The 23,300-nt window shown below is 43.3% G+C and overlaps 1 protein-coding gene across 4 annotated transcripts in view; it reads right to left on the bottom strand.

Annotated features, from left to right (window-relative positions):
• Positions 1 to 23,300, bottom strand: part of ATP8A2 (ATPase phospholipid transporting 8A2) — a 555,201-nt gene that overhangs the window by 383,003 nt on the left and 148,898 nt on the right. For all 4 annotated transcript variants that reach the window (XM_014595931.3, XM_059720367.1, XM_059720374.1 and 1 more), the window contains 2 exons: positions 14,810 to 14,948; positions 1,327 to 1,391 (listed from right to left, as the gene is read on the bottom strand). In XM_014595931.3, the coding sequence (XP_014451417.2) occupies positions 1,327 to 1,391; positions 14,810 to 14,948 (204 nt within the window). The remainder of the gene's footprint in view (positions 1 to 1,326; positions 1,392 to 14,809; positions 14,949 to 23,300) is intronic.

The raw sequence follows: 23,300 nt of genomic DNA, 5'->3' as shown, positions 1-23,300 counted from the left end.
AATAACTTATACTGGATGAGGTGGAATTTCTGTCCCTAGCCATGATGTTTAATGCTGGAACTTCTGTAAGAAATACAATGGGAAAGCACAATTAAACACTGACAATGAATGCAACAGCAGAGTTCTGACAAGTTGCACCCTTTCCTCTGCCAGGAACTTGATCCTCTCCCACTCAGATATTATGTAAGAGATTTTGATCCCAGGATGCTATATCTGTATCTTAAAAATAAAAGAGTCTGACCAGTATGCTCTGTAGTGACCCTGGTGATAATAGAAGATAATCATGATATAGTTCTTAGTTTATTTTCTAAGCACTTCAGTTATTGCTATTTTGCCACAGCAGTCTCCCTCTTCACTTAACTCTAACCCTTCAGAAATCATATCACTATTGTGGTACTCACAGAAAGATACATAGTTCATACATGTCATGCAGTCAGGCATGGGTTACCCATTCCTAAAGTTGCAAATCAATATAAGTACAGGTACATTTGAGACCCAGTCCTCATTAGGGTAATGTAGACCTCCCCTGACAGACTCCTTCTGGAGATTCTCTGAGGAGCTATTTAGCAAATCAAGCACTGATACTGATGTCGAAATGACCAGGGAGTCAGTTTTGGAATGGAAAGAAAACACAGGCATCACCACTCCAAAATGAATTAGTGGGACGAGTTGACCTCTATGGATAATTTCAACACATAACCGACTTAGCTGTTTAGGTACTTGGGGGGGGGGGGGGGGGGGGGGGGAAAACACGACACTGAAAGAGAGGAGTGTATTTGATAACATGGCCCAGCTACTGAAATACATAAACAACAATTCTCCTCTAATTTTGTTTACACTATAAAATATGATACAAGTTGCACTATGAATTTACTTCTGTTCATTTTCCCAGACAAATTCCAAATATTTTAAAGGTCACACAAAACAGCTAAAATATAGATGCTGCTTTAAGTGAATAACAAAACATTTTCCCAAGGAAGCTAAATCCTAATGGAATACATTTTATTTAAATCCAAGCCATATTCTTTATAATCTGGTGAGAATCACAGTAAAAACAGGAGAAATAAGCCAATGATAAATATTTTGAAGTTTTGACCATTTGGTAAAATAGGTCTGCAGCTCCACGTTCAAAACTACAGAAATAGAGATCAGTATACCCTATACCTTTTTAGCTTTGAAACTTGAAGACTGACTGCTTTTTAAAATGAGCTCTGTGTTTACTTGCTCCAGAAGTCTAACAAAAAGATGAAGTGAATACAGCTCAAACAGTTAGGAGTACTTGCTTATACCTAGCATCACAATGAAAAAATTAAAAAGGTGACTTACATCCAAAGAATCTTCATTCACCAAGATGAGAGACATGCTTTGTGAAATAAGCCTGCAAGAGTATCCTGTAAAAGACAAACAGATATTTGCTTGTAAAGATTAAGAATGCTTGCTTTTTGATGCATTGCTTTTAAGGCCAGATGAAACTCATGGTGAACAGCTATTCACGTGAGTAGTGAAATGATTTCAGGGGATCTCCTGGTGTGATTAATTTCTCAGACAGATGAGTAATGAATGGAGTTGCAATCCTGTCGTAAGTGGCAATTGAGAACAAACTGCCTTTGTTACCCATGGGCTCAGGTTGCGAGCCTGAGAAGGAGTTCTGCCTCAAAGATGTATAATAATTCCATCAGCAGCCCGGGGCAGTGGAGACTGTCCACAGCATTCAATCCTTGAGGATGCATTAGCCTGTTCCTTGCTCCTCAACTCCTTCAGGGCATTGTGCATCCTTGGGATGCTCCAAAGGGCCAGCTGTGGTGGTCTCCGAATACAGAGAGTTTTAGGGATTTTCACAGGAGACAGCAAGTCACTACTTCCCTTTGCCTGCTCTACATCTTCATACAGCTACCCAATGAGATAACATCTACAGGTGTCAAACTCATCTGAACCCACAGGCCAGATCAGTGGCATGAGACCAGCCCCATCAGACCCACGCCCTGGCTGCATCAGACCCACGGACGCCCGCATGCTGCATCCAGCAAGCATGATGCCCACGCTAGTCAATGTGGATGGGGACCCAACAGGAAGAAGCCCAGCAAGAAGCTACTCCCACAGGAACAAGCTGTGGTGTTCGTTTTCTTCCTATAGTGCTTCTGGAGTCCAGTGCTGCTGCTTTTGCTTGGGTGCTTGGCAGCCAAGTGGGTGCTGGGGCTCCAGCAGTACCACAAGCAGAACCCTGGAATCGTGTGCATGTGGCTGCTGCTCCAGAAACAAGCCACAGTGCGGGCCTCGTTATCTTGGTGCTGCTGAGCTCCAGCACTCCGATTGGTTGCACAGGCACTTGGCTCCCCCATCCCAGCCAGGGGTAGGGCAAGATCTGCAGGTTGGATGACCCAGCTCTACAGGCCAGATTTGGCCCATAGGCCAGATTTGACACCCCCTTTCCTCAATAATAAGATTGAACAAGACCCATGTGTTGCTCAGACCACTATGCAAATATCAGCCAGGAAGCAGTAATACCAGGAAAAAATAAAGGATACCAAAATATTTCAGAGTCAGGAACTGTGGTAAATAAAATTTCCCCCTTCTCAATTCCCAGTGTATGAGTTAAGCCTCTGTTATTAATTATTTGTACCACTGTAGTGGCAGATGCCTCAATCAGCATCAGGACTACCCTTTCTGGAGACTTTCATAGATACATATTGAGAGTCCTTGCCCTGAAGAACTTGCTATACAAGATCCAGAACCAATTACAGACGAGGGTTAAAGAAGATCAAACAAGAGGTAGGAACACAATTATATAAGAATTAGCAGAGAAGGCACCAGTAGCTGCAGTACTAATCTATGACATTAAACCAGCAGCCCATCTAGTTTGCTTACTATCACTGAGAATAGTCACTACCAAAGGATACAAAGGAATGTTTTAGAAACATGCAATGAGCGCTTTTGGAAATTACCTGGTCACTAAGAAAGTTTTCAGCTAACCCTAACAGTGAAAGGTTGGTTTAAGCCCTACACACAGTGACCCACCACTGTACCACCACAAAAATGTAGTATTGAACCTATGTATCTGTGTAATTATTACATAATATGGTCATCTTACTCTCATACAGCAGTTTCATTTCAAATCATGCAAGGGAGTTTATTCAAAACTTATTGAATGATCAAATGTATGAGACCTAAAAATTCCACTCACCCACAGTACACTGGAAACTAACAGCTAGCATCTTCTGCAGGAATTAGGAGTTATTCTTAAAGCTGGTCTATAATCATTCATCACAGTTGTGAAGATAACATACCAAACTTAAACCAATGTAGGGCTAGCCAGCTGGCAGTTTCATAAAGGGAACAAGAAAGCCCAAGCTATGAAGGAAAGACCATTCAGAGATAAAGGGAAGACAGTAAAAACTCTTGTGTAGCAGTTTTGGCAGAGCTAGTTCATATTATCGGAATTATTTAGAGCTGACATATCAATTAATCATTTCAGCCAACAACTGAAAAGAAGCTCCCACTATATAGGAAAACACCTGTTTACAGTACAGTCACATTATATGACAATTTAAGACAGTAAGTAAAAAAGAAATTTGAAAAGCATGATGACTTTTACCCTATGTTATTCATGACTTCGTACAATTGTGATCCCATACAAAGAAAGCTTTGCAATATTGTTTTGGGTCAGGCAATAAAGCCATTTGTATCTGCAAGAAGTAATCCCCATCTACTAAACAAGAGAAAGAGAACTGCCAATGAGACTGTACACATCTGTTAAAATTAAAAGGATGGCGCACATACTACTAAAATACAATTTACAACAGGAAAGCTGCACAGACTATGCTTTTCTATTTGCTTCCACTGGAAGATTCACTTACTAAAAGAAATGAGTAATTAAATCTTTTAGCAGGTAATGACAAACAAAAAGCAGACTTCATGAGAAAAATGCACCCTGATTTTTTTAAGGCTCTAGTATAGTTCCAGTCTCCTTCTCCCTTTAAAAGTGTCCCACATGTTGAAGTTAAGAGAGAGGGAAGGGGGTGGGGGCAGGGAAGAGAAGAGTTTGGAATTCTTTAAATTAGGTCCAGACTGAAGAACTACATTTTTTATTTTCACTGAAAAAAAGGGATATTACAGCTTTAATCATTTCCCTCCATGTCAGGCTTATTCTTTCCCCAGGGAATGGCAGCAGCTTTATGCAATAGACTGTTACAAATTCAGTATAACTAATTCAAAAGGATTTTCTAGTAGTTTTTGATTGGAACAACAGCTGCAACAGTGAGCAGCAATTTTTAAACTGCTGCTTGCTGTTTTGTTTTACATCTTTCAAATCAAGCAAGATGCCATTCGACAACTGTAGCTGGACAAAGAAGTTCTGGAGAAAATGTTAAGCAGTTCTGATGCATGTCTTGGCAATTATAGGCAAGAGGGCCTGATCTCACAGCCAGTGAGGCATTTGGTGTTTTAGTACCGAGTTAAATAGGAGGTCATTCTGCGCCTAGCATGAAGTACATAACATAAGCCTACCACCATTTTAAGAGCTATTCATATATAAAGCACAATATCTGGATTAAAACAGGATAAAATATTACATCAATGTATTAAAATAGCTGGCAACTAGAAAGTAACTCAATGAAATTCAAAAGTAATTTATTCCATACAAATACACTATGTAGTAATTTCTGGCAGTGCTAATATGGCAAATTAAATGAAAAATTGAGATGCTCCAAGTTTGGTGAACACTTTCCCCCAATGTTTTTGGACAAAATGAGATCAACTACTGGACTGTATGAAATGTCAATCCACACTTGTTAAATTAAAGATCTAGATCCCAATTTAAAATAAAAGAAGCCATAAAAGTGGCTGGAACTTTTATTTACTTGAAATAAAACAGCATCCTGTGAAAATGTTTATTTCCATTTTAATTAAGTTAAATCAAAGCTGAAAAGGTGCCAAAAATCATGCAGTGATTATAAGCCTTTGTACTTCCAAAATAATTTTAAAATGTATTTATTAAAAAAGTTTGACATAAGATTTAAAATGTGCACAGATATTACTGCTGAACGTTAGGCTGTTTAACCACACTGTTCATTTAGACGTACAGTATTTAAAACAAAAAGAGCTATACTCTGATTTCTCCTTTAATTTGAGAATTTTGAATTCATGGAAATTAATTCCATAAATGAATTAAAATAAACACTTCTCTCTCATACTAGATATAGTACCAATCACAGTAAAAGCCTATATAAGCCATTTGACCTCAAAGATCATCACTAGATTAAGGAGATCTATGCTGAAATACACTGGCATAGTTTATAAACTGCATCAAACAAATGTTTTGTGTGGTTAACTATTGTCCTTTTAGGAACAAAGTGAGATCAAATTTGAATCTTTTGTAAAACCAAATGCAGATTGCTTTCAAAATATTTCCTAATATTAAACCAACAGCCCTATTTCCACTTGAAAGCATCAGAAAATGTTTTGATCCTCTTGTACTACCTTTGAAATCTACAGGTATACTAAGACTACTACATTTTGGTAAGCAAACAGTAATTATGAGAGTGATGAAGACTACATCTGAAATTTCACTTGGACTAACTAAAGCTAGCTACAGAAAATGTTGTCTGTTATATTTTGCTAAGGTAAAATAAGTTCAGTCTCAAAGTATCCGAACTTTGGCATAAGGCCAGCACTAAACTCACAAAAACTCTACCTGCAGATCTGGCTATATAATATTTTCTGTCACCTTTGTTCAATCAGCTAAAAGTGTTGAAGTCAGAGCTAATCAGAGTAAGCTAAGGAAATACTGTATTTTCTGACATACAACATGCACCTCCCTGCCTAAGAACCAGCTGGTGGAAATGGCAGTGCATATGGTAAAAGCAGTTTCTGCCAGGTCCTGGGCAAAAATGAAAGTGAAGTCTGCACACAATCTACAGGGAGCAGAACAATGAGAAGGCTTGGGTCCCTAGCTTCTGATACTCAGTTACTTGCTACATGGAAAAACCTTTTTTCATTCTGCCTTTCAAAAACGATGAGTTTAATCTTGTTCCAAGCCATGCTGTGTGCAAGAAAAATAGGGTATGTACTTCAACAAACGAGCCTACAATTGTAGGATACATCATTCCAAAAGGGAAAGAAAGGCAGTGCAGGGTTTGTAACTTGCAAAGACTAAAAGGCAGTTGTGAATAGCAATTTATATAGAGGAACTGGAGCTTCTTTTGGAGCATTTTGAATACGGATGATGATAACTATAAACTTTGGCAACAAGGCAGCCTGGAACTCACAAACTGACAAACCTGCCATAAGCAAGCCCAGAAAAGAGCTTTTTCTCCCTCCAGTCTGAGGCGACAATAGCTCTTGTTGACATATACATGGGATCAGCGTAGCACTGTTGTAGCCACAGAAGCCTCAGTAGACTACACTGGTATTATCCCGGGCAGGCTCATGCTATTGCACTGAAAACTGTACTACCACAGCAATACTAATGGTACTTCCTAGTTATAGTTTAAATCCAGTTCAAGTCTACGTGAGCTGCAGTCACATCTCTGGACAGCACAACTCTGGATGATTCAGAGGTATCTAAGCATTCTTCAAAACTAATAAAAGGGCTTACAGATAGAAACCTGCATGTCTGCATGTCATAGTACACACACCCACATGAGGCAAGTATATAGGCACAAGAACCACAGGATGATAGCAATTTGCTTGGGAATGAAAAGTAGAATTAGGAAACTGTATTCCAATTCCATTCAATTTTCCCCTAAAAAAAATGTATCAATCTGTTGGGTGCTTTAGGATTAAGATTCATTCCTCTTATCAAGAAAATAATTCACAACCTATGTAGATGATGCTCCATTTATTTTAATCCATTGTCCATATTTTCAAGGAAGCTATAAAAGGCATGTCTGCATCACCTCTGTGCCAAGACATACACCCCACTGACTCATTTCTGCTCAGAGCACAAAGTCCAGAAATTAGGCAATGTAGCTGACGTATAGCAGCCTTGAGTGCATGCCAAAAAGCACATCCAGACAGACAGCCTGAGAGCAGCATAGTGCCATACATTCAGAGCTACTTTAAGTCAGCAATACTGACTGATTCCTGGGCTTTGGTGTACATCCAGTGGGAGTGAAGAGGTGGGACAGCTTCTCAGCCAGTGTCAGGCTTGGCATGGAGGCCATATAGACTAAGCATAACAATACATTAAAAAAATATTTGCAGTGTGAAATCCCCCACTCACACGCCAAAACAGGCAACTACTGGGACACAAGTCCCTTTTTTATTATGTTCTGCCTGTGGTGCAACAGTGCTTCAGAGTCTAAATCACAGACTAGGACCCCACTGCATTAGGTGCTGTACATGCACTTATACTTGCATGCTCATATGCATAGTTTTGCACAAGCAAATTTTGTACTTGCAAATAATTTAGGCACCTTTTTCTTAGGCATGCATTGAAAAATGTGGTCCAATATACAAAGGCACTGAGAATCACAATGTGCTTTAAAACTTCTTACTAAGGAAAAAAAGTCAATATTTCCAAAGAAATGCTTTTCTTTTGTGTCTCATTACAGGCAATACACTTGAATATGCAGTCTCAACACTGTGCACCATTTCAGATGTTGGGCACCCATATGGTTCCTATTAAATCCAGTGACCGGTCTTAAGGGCATGGAAGAAGAAGAATTCCTGCCTCTCTCATGGCTCAAGTTGTGGGGGTGCGGGGATGAAAGGTGGGAGGAGGATCAATCCATTTGTGAATGGAACAAATGTAAAAATTAGCATTTTATCAATCTGACAAAAAGCAGCAGCAGCACAACACGGCTTCTTCCTAGGAACTGTGTTGGTATAGCCAACTTTGCCTTCTACCACTAAGCCAGCAGAGCTAAAGAATAGGGCAAGTAAACTTTATTACCAAATAAAGCATTCACTTAAAAATTCAGTTTTAGCTAAATTCTGTTAATTGAACTTAGAGAAAAAGACAGTGGGGAGAGGAAGGGGGGGGGGGGGAAAAAAAAAATCAGTATGTTTTCAGCATCTCCATAACAAAACTTCCTAGAGTTTTGGAGCTACACTCAGAAGAGGACTTATGAGCTATTGCAAACTAAGAAAGAGAAAGGGGGTGAGAATGATGATGGTGGCACCACCTCCAATGTCATGCCCTGTTTTGCCTAACAGTTCCTTAGTTAAATTCCTTGGACTGAAGCAGATTTGGGCTTAGTTCTCATTGCTGCCCAATTTAGAATAGGGATTTAAACCAAAGTCTTCCATTTCTGAAGAGAGGAAAGTCCCCAAATTACTGAATTACAGGGTATTCTGAGGTTGAATTCTCTCCCCCACCTCCAATGCCTCTTCTGTTGAAGCTGTTCCACTTTGTTCAGCTATACTAAGGCAATGATGATTCAAGAGATATGACACTTGACAGCACAGACTAAAGGACAAGGCTATTTTGGCCAGCTGTCCCAATCTGTTCAAAGCAGATGACTCCACTGATACAAAGCTAAGAGTGAGTTTTTTAGCATCAGTCCCCAAGATCATCAAAATTCCATTTGTATAGGACATTGTGACCAAGCCTTGGGCTGATCATCATTATGGAAAGTCACTAGAGACAGAAAGCACTAAGCCATCCCCTTATTTTAATGGTTCTCAACTTTTTCAGACTTGAGGCATGCCTGAGAACATGTCAGCTCTTAACTTTCACTTGGTTTTTGACTACGGAAAAATAAGAGAGCAATTCTTCTGTTGCAAATCATTCAGAAAGACCACAACAGGTCAGAATGTTTATGACAGTATGGCTTTCTATTTGAAATCTCTGGAATACCTTGTGAATTGTGTGTAGGTGTTTGCACATCTAACCATACTAATATTGCATGACAATCTTAAAAAGTCTTATAGAATCCTAGTTGAGAATCATTACCCTAATAGGTTTGTACTTGCAGTGAAATTTTGTCCGAGTTCAAATAACTTAAAGGTGTAACTTCTGTACTACCCTGCAAATTAATTGGTCTCAACAGTAGCAAGTTCACCCAAATACTTAGCCCATATTGTCCTCTCTCTGATTTCATACCATTACTTCCCTTTTGTAGCACTCCGAATAAAATTATCTTCTCAGTGCACACATTTGTGCACACAAACACACACACACACACACACACCTTTCAAAACGTTGTAAATAGTAATGTCCCACTTAGTCATAACTTAGCCAAGATTTAGAGACTTAGAATGAAATCCCAGCTCCATTAGTCAGTGGCAGTGCCTTATTGACTTCAGTGGAGCCAGGATTTCATCTGCTGTTGCTTTAATCTTTCCTCATATATCAGTCCTTCAGACACATAATTATTTTTGTTGCTCGTCTTTGAACTCTCTCCAGTTTGTCAATATCTTTCTCATAATGAAATACCCAGGACTGAATGCTATATTCTAAGACACGGTCTCCTGAGCAGAAGTCAAAATTATGTTAAGATATATTACATGAAGGAGAAGGAGGGAGGGAGTGGCAGACTATAGTGAAGGAGTTTTATTAAGGGTAGAAAGCCAGACACTCAGAAGTTAGGAAATCCAGAATAAAGGCTGCTACTGCAGCTTTAAATTCAACCCCCTTGCACATCATACTTTATTACAGAGGCTGTAATCACACATACTGTTTGCACCTCGGGACACTTGTTACATTCAGTACACAGACTGGAAAGTATTCAATTAATAAGAGGCTAATCAATGTTTTTTCCCCTCTTTCAATATGTGAACCCATGCCTTAGAAACTGCATGTTACTTAAACTCTGCTCTTTAGCCAAAACCTATTAAATTTCTTCATAGAGGTTCTTATGGCACTTATCAATGCAGGCTTGGAGTGCCTCGTAAAACATGCATTAATTGATTTTTCACAATAGTCCAAGAGGTGAAGAGATGGTATTACTCCCATTTACAGATGGAAAACTGAGGTACAAAGCAGTTAAAGTTCAGATGCATCTGCTACCTGGTGTGCCAGTTTGGATGAAATACCTAGGACCCAATTTTTCGGAGTACTTAACATTTTTTAAACATCTTATATGTTCAAAGTACAGCTCTCCTTGATTTCAGGAAAATTCGATTAGTGACCACTTCTGAAAAGTTTGGTTTAACTGACTTGGTGATCAAGTCACATTGGAACCGTGTGGCAGAGGCAGGGACAAAATCCTTAACACAGTCTACTATCCCCATAGCCAGCTCCTGTTCCCTGTGCATTTGAATAAAGCAACTTTCTTCTTCATGCTGCTGAACCAGCAGGAAGGATGTTGAGAGCAGAAGGATAGCTACACCCTCAGTACAGGTGCCAGAACCCAGCCTGGCTGAATTCACAGCAGCCCAGTGTGTGTGGGTCACCCAGGACATAGCCAGGTAGAGCTGTGGTAGGCCACTAGGAGCAACTAGGAGGAGGCCAGCAAGGCAGGACCACAGATTACCAGAGCATCAGGTCAGGGTCTGGGTCAAATGGACTGAACACAAAAACCAAGTTCCAGGAGAGCTGGGAAGGGAAATGCAAGAGGTGTGGTCCAAGAAGCAAGCCAAGATCAGAAACCACAGGTCAGAGAGCTGCTGTTGCCAAGTTCCAGGGGAGATCTGAGGTCAGGGTCAGGAAGAGCCAAAACCAAGCCAGGAACCAAGAGAACCAGAGAAAACAGTGAACATGAGGCTTGCCAGAACAAACTAAGACTGTGTCAAGGTGTGCCTGCAGCCTGAGGCTTCAGGTGTGCTTAAAGGGTGTGAGTGACACTTGCAGTAGTCTATCTAGTTGCAGAGAACTGGGGAAGTCATACTGGCCAGGGATCAGAGTCAGATGTGATAGCTCAAGAGCTCAGCCCAGCTGGGTCTGACTGAAAGAGGCCCTGACATCAAGCTGCAATTGTGGATCAAGTCCTGCTCCATCCCAGCTGGTGGGTGCTCAGTTCAGACAGAATTTAGGGGAAACCTAGCACTGAATTTCTGCCATGACTATTTTGGATACAGACAAACACTCATTTGAAGTGCTCCAAATCCTTCTCAATTTGGAATAATTCAGGTCTGTACAGATATGTAGCATACCCTACCCCCTCCTAAAACACATGCTTCAAAATGGCCATGAAAGCATGTAGCAGTAATGCTCTTTAACCAGGTGGCTAGAGAATACGGATCTCCAAGTTCCCCTCAGTCTAAGGAAGCTCCTGAACATATCTGAGGACAGAGGAGAGTGCTCACTGGCTACTTGCCCTGTCCCAACCTAAGGAGGGTAGGAGGTGAAGTGCAGAGCACTGTGGGATGACAGAGGACCAAGCAGCCCCTTTCATGCTCCAGGTGTAGATGTTTCAGGAAGCATCTCAAAGATGTTTCTTTATTTGAAGGTCATTTTTGAAGTACTTCATCATGTGTGAACAACTCACTGTTTGGAACGTTTCAAACAGTCTGTCGTCAATGACCTGAGACTGTGCAAACTATGGTTTTACAGAGACTTGTACTTTGGCCAGTTTTAAATGGCTTTTCGTTAGGATGGCAAAAGATACATCTATGACAAAGTTTACCATGCAACACAAATCAGACACTTACGCTAAGTGCAGACGTTTGGGGACATGGAGGGGAGGCAATTAGGGAAAAGTTGGATGGAGTTCAAAATAGTGAGGACCTTAGACTCAGACCTGGTCTCAGTGATCAGAAATCAATCTAAACCTGTTACTGTATAGAAGTTCCATAGACACGGACTAGTCTAAAAATTGTGGAACCTGATCCAAGATGTACCTGGATCAGTGTAGTTATCAGATTTACTCAATCTAGTTAGACCAAGGCATGGGATTTTTGTAGTCATCTGTGCAGCTCCAGACACCGGCTCCAGCCTGGGGCTGTGCTGGGTGGAGGTTATGAAAAGCACTGGGCTATTTTTAGATCCCCTAGCACTTTGCCACCTGCCCTCCCCGCTATGGAGCAGCCAGCCACTCACCTAATCTCCATCCCCCACACAGCTCCAGATGCTACTGCGTTTTTTGGGGTTTTTTTAATCAGTGTTTGCCACTAATGAACCCAAACAAGGGAGTATCAGTGGGGGGAGGGGCTCAGCAGGAGGGGGTCAGAAGGTTAAAATAATCCCTGGCCTCCACCCCCAAGCCCCTCTGATCTTGCCAAACCCACCCAGACCCTCTCAACCAACGTAGTTCTCATTTTCAACAAAGGGAGGAAGGAGGACCCAGGAAACTATAGGCCTGTTAGTCTTACCTTGGTCTTGGGTATGCTTTTTGAGAGAATTAACCTGGCGCGTGTCTGTAAGGGGCCAGCAGGGGAGATAATGATTAGGGGCAACCAACATGGGTTCATTAGAGGCAGGTCCTGTCAGACCAACCTGGTGGCCTTCTATGACCGGGTCACAAAATTCTTGGACGCAGGTGTCGCGGTGGACGTAGTCTTTCTGGACGTCAGGAAGGCCTTCAACACTGTCTCTCACCCCATTCTCATTAAAAAACTAGGAGACTGGCGTCGATACCTAGTCAGATGGGTCACTAGTTGGCTGGAAGGCCACACCCAGAGGGTGGTGGTGGATGGGCCTTATTCAACCTGGAGGGATGTGGGCAGTGGGGTCCTCCAGGGCTCGGTCCTCGGGCCTGCGCTGTTCATCACCTTCATCAGTGACTTGGACCCAGGGGGGTGATAAAAAGCACCCTGTTCAAATTTGCCGATGACACTAAGATGTGGGGAGAAGTGGGCATGCTAGAAGGGAGGAATAGGCTGCAATCGGAACTGGACAGGTTACAGGGGTGGGCGGATGAGAACAGGATGGGTTTCAACACTGACAAGTGCAAGGTGCTGCACCTGGGGAGGAAGAACCAGCAGCAGACCTACAAGCTGGGGAACTCCCTTCTCATCAGTGCAGAGGCAGAAAAGGATCTTGGAGTCATTATTGATGCCAAAATGAACATGGGCTGACAGTGTGGGGACACAGTCAGGAAGGCCAACTGTACCTTGTCATGCATCGACACGTGCATCTCAAGCAGATCCAAGGAGGTCTCTTTGCGACACTGGTCAGGCCGCAGTTGGAGTACTGCGTCCAATTCTGGGCGCCGAAGTTCAGGAGGGATGTGGACAACATGGAGAGGGTCCAGAGGAGGGCCACTCACATGATTAGGGGGCAGCAGGGCAGGCCCTACGAGGAGAGGCTACAGGACCTGAACCTGTTCAGCCTCCACAAGAGAAGGCTGAGGGGGGATCTAGTGGCCATTTACAAACTAGTCAGGGGCGACCAGCAGGCATTGGGAGAGTCCCTGTTCCCCCGAGCACTACCACAAGAAATAACGGCCACAAGCTGGCAGAGGGTAGATTCAAGCTAGACATCAGGAGGCGCTACTTCACTGTCAGGGCAGTTAGGATCTGGAACCAACTTCCAAGAGAAGTGGTGCTGGCTCCTACCCTGGGGGTCTTTAAAAGGAGGCTGGATGAACACCTTGCCAGGATTGTTTGACCCCAGTACTCTTTCCTGCCATGGCAGGGGATCGGACTTGATGATCTGCTCAGGTCCCTTCTGACCCTACCAACTATGAAACTATGAAACCTCCCTGCAGATGCTGCCTGCCCTCTCCCCCCCCGCCCCATTCCTCTGCAGACACTGCCTTCATCCCCAATCTCATTGATCACTCCTGCAGATCCCACCTGCTCCCCCAATCCCCCCAGTGACCCTTGAATCCCCCCCTCAAAGCCCTCTTGTCCCCACCAACTCCCCCCCATCCTGACTTACCTTAGATCAGGTGGTCTTTTTGAACTCTATCTAACCTCCCACTAACCCCCCTGAACATCTGCACTTAGCCTTAAAATGACAAAAAGGATGGGAAAGAAGGGGGAGAAGGAAGAAAAACTGACAAATTAAAGCATTACTCAAAGGAATCAAATGGTAGAAACCCAAAAGTTCTGAAAGACCTTTAGCATTCAGATGCTGAGCTCCTCACAAAAACATGGACAAACATGAAAAAAAAAACCCCAAAACCAGCTGTTACAGCTGGGCCCCTTCGTATTGGTTCTATATCCTCACTAGCATCTTAGCAGTTTCCAATTAACTTACCTTTTGTAATGTTTACACATTTCCCACTTGATAAAAATGCGGTAAAGGAAAAAGGTAAAGTCCTGGTCAAATTCACAGGTATTACCGGGGTGGAAGACCCTATTTCTAACCTGTGCCCATTGCAAAGTAGAGGAGTTTACTAGGGAAGCATCTTATTTTCTGGCAGAAGGAAGTCACAATTTTATACAGCTCAGTTCATGGGGGACTATATGACTGCAGGTTTTATCTATGTTAGAAAAGGAAATTAAGTGAGTAACATCACAATCACACTCCTGTTGGATGTTTTACCTTTATCTCAGTTGAGCTACTCAAACCACTTCCAATGATCTCCCAAAGTTTCTCTGAAATTTGCATTCATATCTAAGGTCAGGTGCTTTTTGCTCAACATCAAAACACTGCACATAATCATGTGTCATGAAAAACATCCACCATTAAGTCCAAAGAGCCAAAAATGCATCAAATCTAGACTGTGCATCTCAGTTCAGATATTCGTTCTCCACAAAGAGCTGCACGCAGATTCGAGAAGAGATGTTTTCCCTAAGAAAGCATAATAGGGTGCTAAGCTATTCCTTCTTTATATAAACCCGATTTCCTTTAACTACTAGGATGCTTGTTTCATTTATTAAGCTAGACAGCACCTTAAGATCCAATTAGCCCTTACCATAAAATGGGGGTTTCTGATGCCTTTTAATTATTAACACCAGGTACTACAATGCACATTTGCTACATATCTTCACAGTTCTGGTATTTCGTAAATTCAGACCAAAATAAAAGGAAGGTTGCTACCTATGTTGAGAGCAGTTTCTTGTTTATCCCCTGTCAGGATCCATATCTTGATTTCTGCTTTTATTAGAGTTGCTATAGTTTCTGGAACACCTGCTTGAAGGCGGTCCTCAATGGCTGTAGCTCCAAGAAGCAGTAAATCCTGAAAAAGAAAAAATAAGGTTTTGAGGGGTTGTTCTCTTTAGATCAGCCTCAGCTTGGAATCCAGTCAAAAATGGAATTAATGACAACGTGCTGTACCTCATCACTAATGTAGCGTTCTGACAAGAAATATACAGTACAATAATTTTTGGTGTGGCTATTTTACTTCCTCTGCATAAAATTCACATTTCTGAGGTGTATAATGGGGCCAAATGTTTCCGATCAAAAAGATGGCAACATTTCAAAAGCAATTAATTGACATTATACAACTTTAAAGCTAGCTAGTAGATGAACACACAGGCTGGGGCATTCACTAATCACCATAGCAACATGCTGAATGGTCACAATTTGTGTATTTCTTAAGCTCACAAAACAAAAATCACCTGGTGTCACATCATTTAAACTAATTTCCCTTCCATAAAATGCATACACAGACTGGATACAACCACTCAAAGCAAAAATTATTGGAACTATTTATGGATATAATCACTACATCATATGTAATGCAAATGGAATGAACATTAATCAATCCAAGTATCTGTACTCCATATACATATACCAGCTGCCAGAAAAGAATAAAGTGTCTCATACAACAAGTTAGAGTTGTCCATATTTTTCTTCAATTTTAGGGCAATTGCTAGAAAGAACTTGGCTGGCTTACAATAAATCTGGCAGACAAAGCAGTACGTAAGTAAAAGAAACAAACTCCACTAAACAAAGGCACCGTTTTATCAACCAACTTTAACCATGGAAGCACTCTAAGAATTTATCCAAAGGAACATTTCCGAAACATACTGTAATAATTTAACTTATTTATAACATTTCAGGAATTATACAGGAAAAACACAGAAGCATAAGGTGAAATAAGCTTTTTATTTATTGAAAAATTAGAGAATCAAACAAATGTGAAAGCTGGGCAGAAAAAAAGGCAACATGTATGTGTTCACACAATACACAGCAAAGAATTAAAGGGCTGAAATATAAACAACAGCAATTAACACAGCTTTATAGAAAACAGGTTTTGCCAAAGTAACCTTTTTGTTCCAGGAGATTACAAATGTAATTGGTAAGTTAAATGGTAGGTGGAGTGTGTCCACACAAGCAGCAGTTACATCTTTTACAGCAGCATAGATGCATGCAAAGCTCAGCAAGATAGTGTGACACAAATCATTTTGTAGGTTGAGTCCATGCAAGCAAAATGCTGTTTCATGCATCCACATTCAAGGTCATACATCTAGAAACAAGGTAATAACACAACTGCACCATCGGGGTGGGGTGGGGGGGCTAGGAGGAGGTTAGATTAGGTTCAAAATGGCCACCCAATTTAAGGTAAATCAGGATGGGGAGGGAGGGGTGGTGGTGGGGACAAGGCGGCAGATGAGGGACTGCAATCTAAGAAGTAGCAATTTGAAGAGCTTATTCTGTTCAGATGAATAAAAAGATGGTGGGGTAACTTCATTGCAGTGTGTTACAGTACTTTTCCAAGAAGGAAAGGATTCTTTAATTGTAGGGAACGGTGTATGAGCCAACAATTGGAAGGAGCAGCCACATATATTCAAATGGAAAGTAAAACATGGGGGGGGGGGAGGGGAAATGAATAGCGAGGAAAGCTAACCGCTGGAATAAACTTCCGGTGGAAGTGACCGGGTCACCATTCCTTGACATCTTCAGATCAAGATAGACTACCATACTGGAAGGCCAATTTCAGTTGTGTGAGTTACTAGATGGACAAACAGCCTGTTACATACAGGAGGTCAGAGATATTGGAACCAAGAGTTCTACTTTTTGTATAACTTTTTGTCTCAGACCAACACAGCTACTAAGTACACCCCTGAAACATGGAAGATGCCAAATTTTAGCTGATTTGGGATTTTAACCTTCACTGCAGAACAACAGGGAAGTTTTTTTTACCTCCTTGCCTGCCATCTGACACCTCCAGGGAAGGAATTCTACCTGATCAGCACAAAGAGCTACTCAACACAAGAGAACCAAGCGGACCCAGAGGAGGAGGCATTGAGTGATCATCATAGGCGACTCCATCCTGAGAGGTACGGAAGGGCCCATTTGTCACCAGGACCCCTCAACACGAGAGGTATACTGCCTGCCCAGAGCAAAGATTCAGGACGTGACGGGAATAATCCAGGCCATGATTCAGCCCACCAATTACTACCCCACGGTCCTTGTCCATGTAGGTACTAATGATGTGGCCAGGAGAAGCCCCGATCACCTGATGACAGACTACCATGCTCTGGGCGGTGTGCTGAGGGAGATCGGTGCACAGGTGGTATTCTCTTCTGTCCTACCAGTGAGTGGAGGTGGAAGACGACACGAGAACTGCATTAGAGAGACCAACTGGCGGCTTCGGCAATGGTGTCTCGAGGCAGGCTTCGGCTTCCTTGACAATGACCCGCACATCACAACGAGGGACATGCTCAGTTGGGATGGGCTTCACCTGTCCCCCAAAGGTAAGCGAGTGTTCTCTCCTAGGTTGGCGGACCTCCTCCGGGGGGCTTTAAACTAGGCTCATCGGGAAGAGGGGAAGATGAGGGCGGGGGAAGCCGTGGACCACCAAACCATGTGGCACCCACAAGGACAGCCCAGCCTGAAGAAGGAGAATATCGGGAACCTGCAATCCATGGGACGGCCAGCAGTACAGCACAGGTAAGCAATAAGCAGGTAAGCAGTAAGGGGCCCTTTGGGAATCAGAGCTGGGGGGCAGCAAAGGCGCCAGTCACAGGGCTCAAGTGCCTATATACTAATGCCAGGAACGTGGGGAGCAAGCAGGATGAACTAGCACTCCTGCTTGCAGAAAACACTTACGACTTAGTAGAGCTAACAGAAACCTGGTGGGATTCTTCCCACGACTGGGCGGTACACATTGAGGGTTATAAGCTGTACAGAAAGGACAGGGTGGGGAAGAAAGGGGGAGGGGTTGCGCTCTATGTCAATGAGCAACATACATTGACCCTTATCAAGACGGAATCGAAGGAGGAGAAAGTAGAAGGATCACGGGTTAGGTTACATGGGGGGCAAGGAGAAAGGGATTTGGTGGTAGGGGTCTGCTACAGACCCCCACACCAAGGGGAAGAGCTAGATTTGGGGCTCCTGAGGCAGCTCTCAGAGACCATAAAAACTAAGGAGGCGGTAGTCATGGGGGACCTAAACTACCCAGACATCTGCTGGGAGACACAGACAGCAAAGTCCCACCGTTCACGCAGGTTCCTATCCTGTGTACAGGACCTCCACCTGATGCAGGAGGTACATGGTCCCACTAGGGGGAATGCCTTACTGGACCTGGTATTGGCAACGGGGGATGACATGGTAGGGGACGTACAGATCAGTGGTCACCTGGGGGACAGGGATCACCAAATAATAGGATTCATCATAAGATGTAGAGTGGGTAAGGTAACTAGCAGGGTGAAAGTGCTGGACTTTAGGAAAGCCGATTTCAATGAACTCGGGCGATTAGTCAAGGACGCACTGTAGAGTAGGAGTTTTGAAGAGATGGGAGCCCAGGAAGGGTGGCTGTGCCTTAAGGAAATGATCCTTTGGGCACAGAGGGAGACGATCCCGATGCGAGGAAAAAGAGGGAAAGGGGCCAGAAAGCTTCCCTGGCTGACCAGAGAAATCCAGAGCAGCCTACGGGCTAAAAGGGGAGCATATAAAAAGTGGAAACAGGGAGAGATTACCAAAGAGGAGTATACCTCCTCTGCTCGCACTTGTAGAGAGGCAGTTAGATGGGCCAAAGCTACCATGGAGCTGAGGATGGCATCCCAAGTTAAGGATAACAAGAAATTGTTTTTTAGATATATAGGGAGTAAAAGGAAGGCCCAGGGTGGAATAGGACCCCTACTAAATGGACAGAAGCAATTGGTGACAGACAGGGGGGACAAGGCTGAACTCCTCAGTGAGTTCTTTGCCTCGGTGTTCCCAAGTGAGGTGCAAGACAAGTCTCTCACTGGGATTGTAGAGAGGCTGCAGCAAAGCGCCAAACTACCATACATAGACCCTGAGATGGTGCAGAGTCACTTGGAAGAACTGGATGCGTTTAAGTCGGCAGGCCCGGATGAGCTCCATTCGAGGGTACTGAAGGCACTGGCTGACATCATTGCACAGCTACTGGAGGGAATATTTGAATGCTCGTGGCACACGGGCCAGGTCCCGGAGGACTGGAAAAGGGCCAACGTGGTCCCCATTTTCAAAAAGGGGAGGAAGGAGGACCCGGGCAACTATAGGCCAGTCAGTCTCACCTCCATCCTAGGCAAAGTCTTTGAAAAAATTATCAAGGCTCACATTTGCCAGAGCCCAGCAGGAAAAATTATGCTGAGGGGAAACCAGCACAGGTTCGTAGCAGGTAGATCATGCCCGACTAATCTAGTCTCTTTTTATGACCAGGTTACAAAACACCTGGACGCAGGAGTAGGGGTTGACATCATTTACTTAGACTTCAGGAAGGCCTTCGATACGGTATCCCACCCCATACTGGTGATCAAGTTAAGAGGCTGTGACTTGGATGATTACACAGTCCAGTGGGTGGCGAATTGGCTAGAGGGTCGCATCCAGAGAGTCGTAGTGGATGGGCTGGTATCCACCTGGAAGGGTGTGGGCAGTGGAGTCCCGCAGGGCTCGGTCCTAGGACCGATACTCTTCAATGTCTTCATCAGTGACTTGGACAAGGGAGTGAAGTGTACTCTGTCCAAGTTTGCGGATGATACAAAACTGTGGGGAGAAGTGGACACATCGGAGGGCAGGGAACAACTACAAGCAGACCTGGACAGGTTGGACAAATGGGCAGAAAACAACAGAATGCAATTCAACAAGGAGAAATGCAAAGTACTGCACCTAGGGAGGAAAAATGTCCAGCACACCTACTGCCTAGGAAATGACCTGCTTGGTGGCACGGAAATGGAAAGGGATCTTGGAGTCCTAGTGGACTCCAAGATGAACATGAGTCGGCAGTGTGACGAAGCCATCAGAAAAGCTAATGGCACTTTATCGTGCATCAGCAGATGCATGACGAATAGATCCAAAGAGGTGATACTTCCCCTCTATCGGGCGCTGGTCAGACCGCAGTTGGAGTACTGCATGCAGTTTTCAGCGCCACACTTCAAGACAGATGTGGATAACCTGGAGAGGGTCCAGAAAAGGGCCACTCGTATGGTTAAGGGCTTGCAGGCCAAGCCCTATGAGGAGAGACTGGGGCACCTGGACCTCTTCAGCCTCCGCAAGAGAAGGTTGAGAGGCGACCTTGTGGCTGCCTATAAGTTCATCACGGGGGCACAGAAGGGAATTGGTGAGGTTTTATTCACCAAGGCGCCCCCGGGGGTCACAAGAAATAACGGTCACAAGCTAGCAGAGAGCAGATTTAGACTAGACATTAGGAAGAACTTCTTCACAGTTCGAGTGGCCAAGGTCTGGAACGGGCTCCCAAGGGAGGTGGTGCTCTCCCCTACCCTGGGGGTCTTCAAGAGAAGGTTAGATAGGCATCCAGCTGGGGTCATCTAGACCCAGCACTCTTTCCTGCCTATCCAGGGGGTCAGACTTGATGATCTATTGAGGTCCCTTCTGACCCTAGCATCTATGAATCTATGAACACAGCTCACAAAGACACTCTCATGGACCCAGAGTAACAGACTTCCATCTTCAGCTCCCACTGTGCAAAAATGAAGTTTATTTCCTACCTATGGGGATTTTTTAGCATCTTGTACCATCTACACTTTTCCCAGAGCCTGACAAAGGGACTTTGATCCCAAAAGCGTGCAGAAAATGACAATTTTCTTGCCATTTTCCAGTCGGTCTAATAAAAGGTATCATTATGGCACCAAGAGTTCGTTTTTTGTATAATACATGTATATACACAGCAAATCTTTTCACCTTGCACATAATAGGAAATTTTTTGTTTCTGATAAAATACACTGACCCCAAGAAACAGTAACAGAAAAAAAATAGAACTATAAATAAGAATTGCTAAATAAAAAAGGACATGACCTTGGAAAGCTAGAGATTTCACTGAAAAAATAATTCAGGTTTTTTTTAAAGTAGTTTAAACTTGAGAAAAAGGGGCTACATAAATGGTGCGAGTCTGGGTAGTCCCCCCTGCCCTAAAATACTCTCACATCAGAATGGCCAAACAGCACATCCAGCCAACATGGTGACCCACTAAAATAGTGAGGATCTGGCCAGCCCAAACTTCTCCCCATTTCTAGTGTATCCCTAGCAATGGTCTCAACTACAGTTCATCATCTAAACAAATATACTCAAGATAATAGTTATTATATTTGCAGTGCCTTCCATGACAGGACCTGAAATACTCATGAAATGTGAGTGAATAAGCTTAGCACCTTAATAGACGGGGAAAGTAAGGCAGTGAGGTATATGCTTAATATGGTTCAAATGGGGGTAAGAGTTTAATGCCATATTATAGTCCCAAAATATAATCCCCAATTGGTTTAATTTTCAAAGATGAAGAACATTAAAACCTCCCACTTGCATGATCTGGAGCAACAGGTGCTTGGCACCTGTGGAAAAAAAAAAAAAAAAAATCAAGGTTTTTACACAGGGGAATTTCGGTAGACACCAAGATTAAAAGTGTTGACCTAAAATGTTGGCCCACTGTTGCACTAAACGATGAACAAAGTTGGGAACAGAACTGAGGTCAACATATGCCTGTATATAATGCATTGGACTAATATATACTTCTTCAGCTAGATGTTCCCTGTTCAGGTGGAAAAGCGTATCTAGTTCCTTCAGACTAAAGGCTGTGGGCAAGACACAACATTACAGAGGTTAGCATTCACTGGGCCCAGCAAGTCACTAGAAAAAGATAGTGAAAAAGAAAAGGCAGGTGAGGGAAGGGGGTAGGGGAGAAAAATAGTGCTGTTACATAAAACACATGTTTCTGTACTTAAGAGCTGATATCAGGATAGAGGCAAGCATAAAGAAGCAAGAAAATTATAAAGCAGATATCCCAAGAATCAAGTGCATAAAGTAGGCACTAGAGGCAACTACAGCCCTGCCTGACAGTCTGTGCCACAATCAAAAGAGCAAGCATAATTTAAGATCTCAAAGATTAGCTTGAGAAATAAAGATGAATCTTGAAAGGGGATATCCAGGCAGCACGTGTTAGAAGGTTTTTGCTCCTTTATGTAAACTGTAGGCTCACACACCCTGGTATCACTGACACCCCCTCTCCACCTTATGTGATTTGCATACAGGAGCATTCCCCAGAAATGTGAAAGGCAATTATAGAAATATAAAGAATTCTAGCAGTGGCTATGTACAGACGTACACTTGTAGGGTTACAGAGCACGTCAGCGCTTTGTAGTGACACAGAAGCAGAGTGCTATGGTGGGGGATAATAATATTCCAGTACCCTGGCTGGAGTGTTACAAAGTTGTTTCAAAGGCAAACTCTCCAACCAGGAACCTACTCCCTGGGGGAACCTTCCCCTGCCCTCCCAGCAGGAGAGCCCAGTCACGGACAGCCTACCCTCTCCCCAATCAGTGATCAGCTGGCTTTTCAGCAGCAGTCTACAACAGTCCCCAAGCCCCACCAACATTGCCTGTTAGTGGCATGGATGAGAAGAACTGTTCTCACGCCTGCTGCCCACAGCAGTGCTGCTGGCACTGTGAAACTGCTGGTTCTTCCTGGGGTTTGTCAGAGCCGGGACTCTGGCAACGCTGCTGGAGTATGTACCAATACTGCCAGATCCCAGCCCTGACAGTGGTGGCATATTCCTGCAGCAAGACCTGGTACTTTGGAAACTGTGGTAGCATTCTAATAAGGCTCCCTGATAGCTTGCCAGCTGGGTGGGCTATCAGGGAGACAACTGCTTTCCATCCCTCTCCCCCTTTTGAAGATGGAGGAAGAGAAGGAGAGTGGAGGACTATGGAATGCTGGGGATCTGAGGGACCCAGTGCAGCACTATTTTTGCGGGGGACTTACCATTTTTGCAGCACTACAAAATGTAATATCTGGCCATAACCAGTATCAAACAAAGTCAAAGTGAAAGAACAGTAGGAATTAACAGCAAAAAAGGGGGAAAAAGTAACTGAAAAACTTAACTATAATACTAAAGATAGCAAAAAAAATCACAGAATACAATTGCAGAAATATTGACCTCTAGTGGCAAAACAGAAACACTAAGTGGGCACAAGGTTACTTAAATGAGTTGTTCTCAAGTATCTGGGAGGACACAACCCCTTTAAGCTTGTTTTACTCCTTTTACTTTCCTGTCCCTTCTGCTTACCTCTTTTAGAAGTCTTCCATATACCTCAGATTGAGAAACACTAGAATACATGCACTTTAAAAACTAGTATTCCCTTTAATTAAGACTTTGGAGGCCCCTCCTTCC

This window comes from Alligator mississippiensis, chromosome 1 (genome assembly GCF_030867095.1).
Source record: "Alligator mississippiensis isolate rAllMis1 chromosome 1, rAllMis1, whole genome shotgun sequence".
NCBI classification, from domain to species: domain Eukaryota; kingdom Metazoa; phylum Chordata; order Crocodylia; family Alligatoridae; genus Alligator; species Alligator mississippiensis.
The sequence above is the reverse complement of the archived record's forward strand: the minus strand, read 5'-3'. Positions and strand labels throughout refer to the sequence as shown.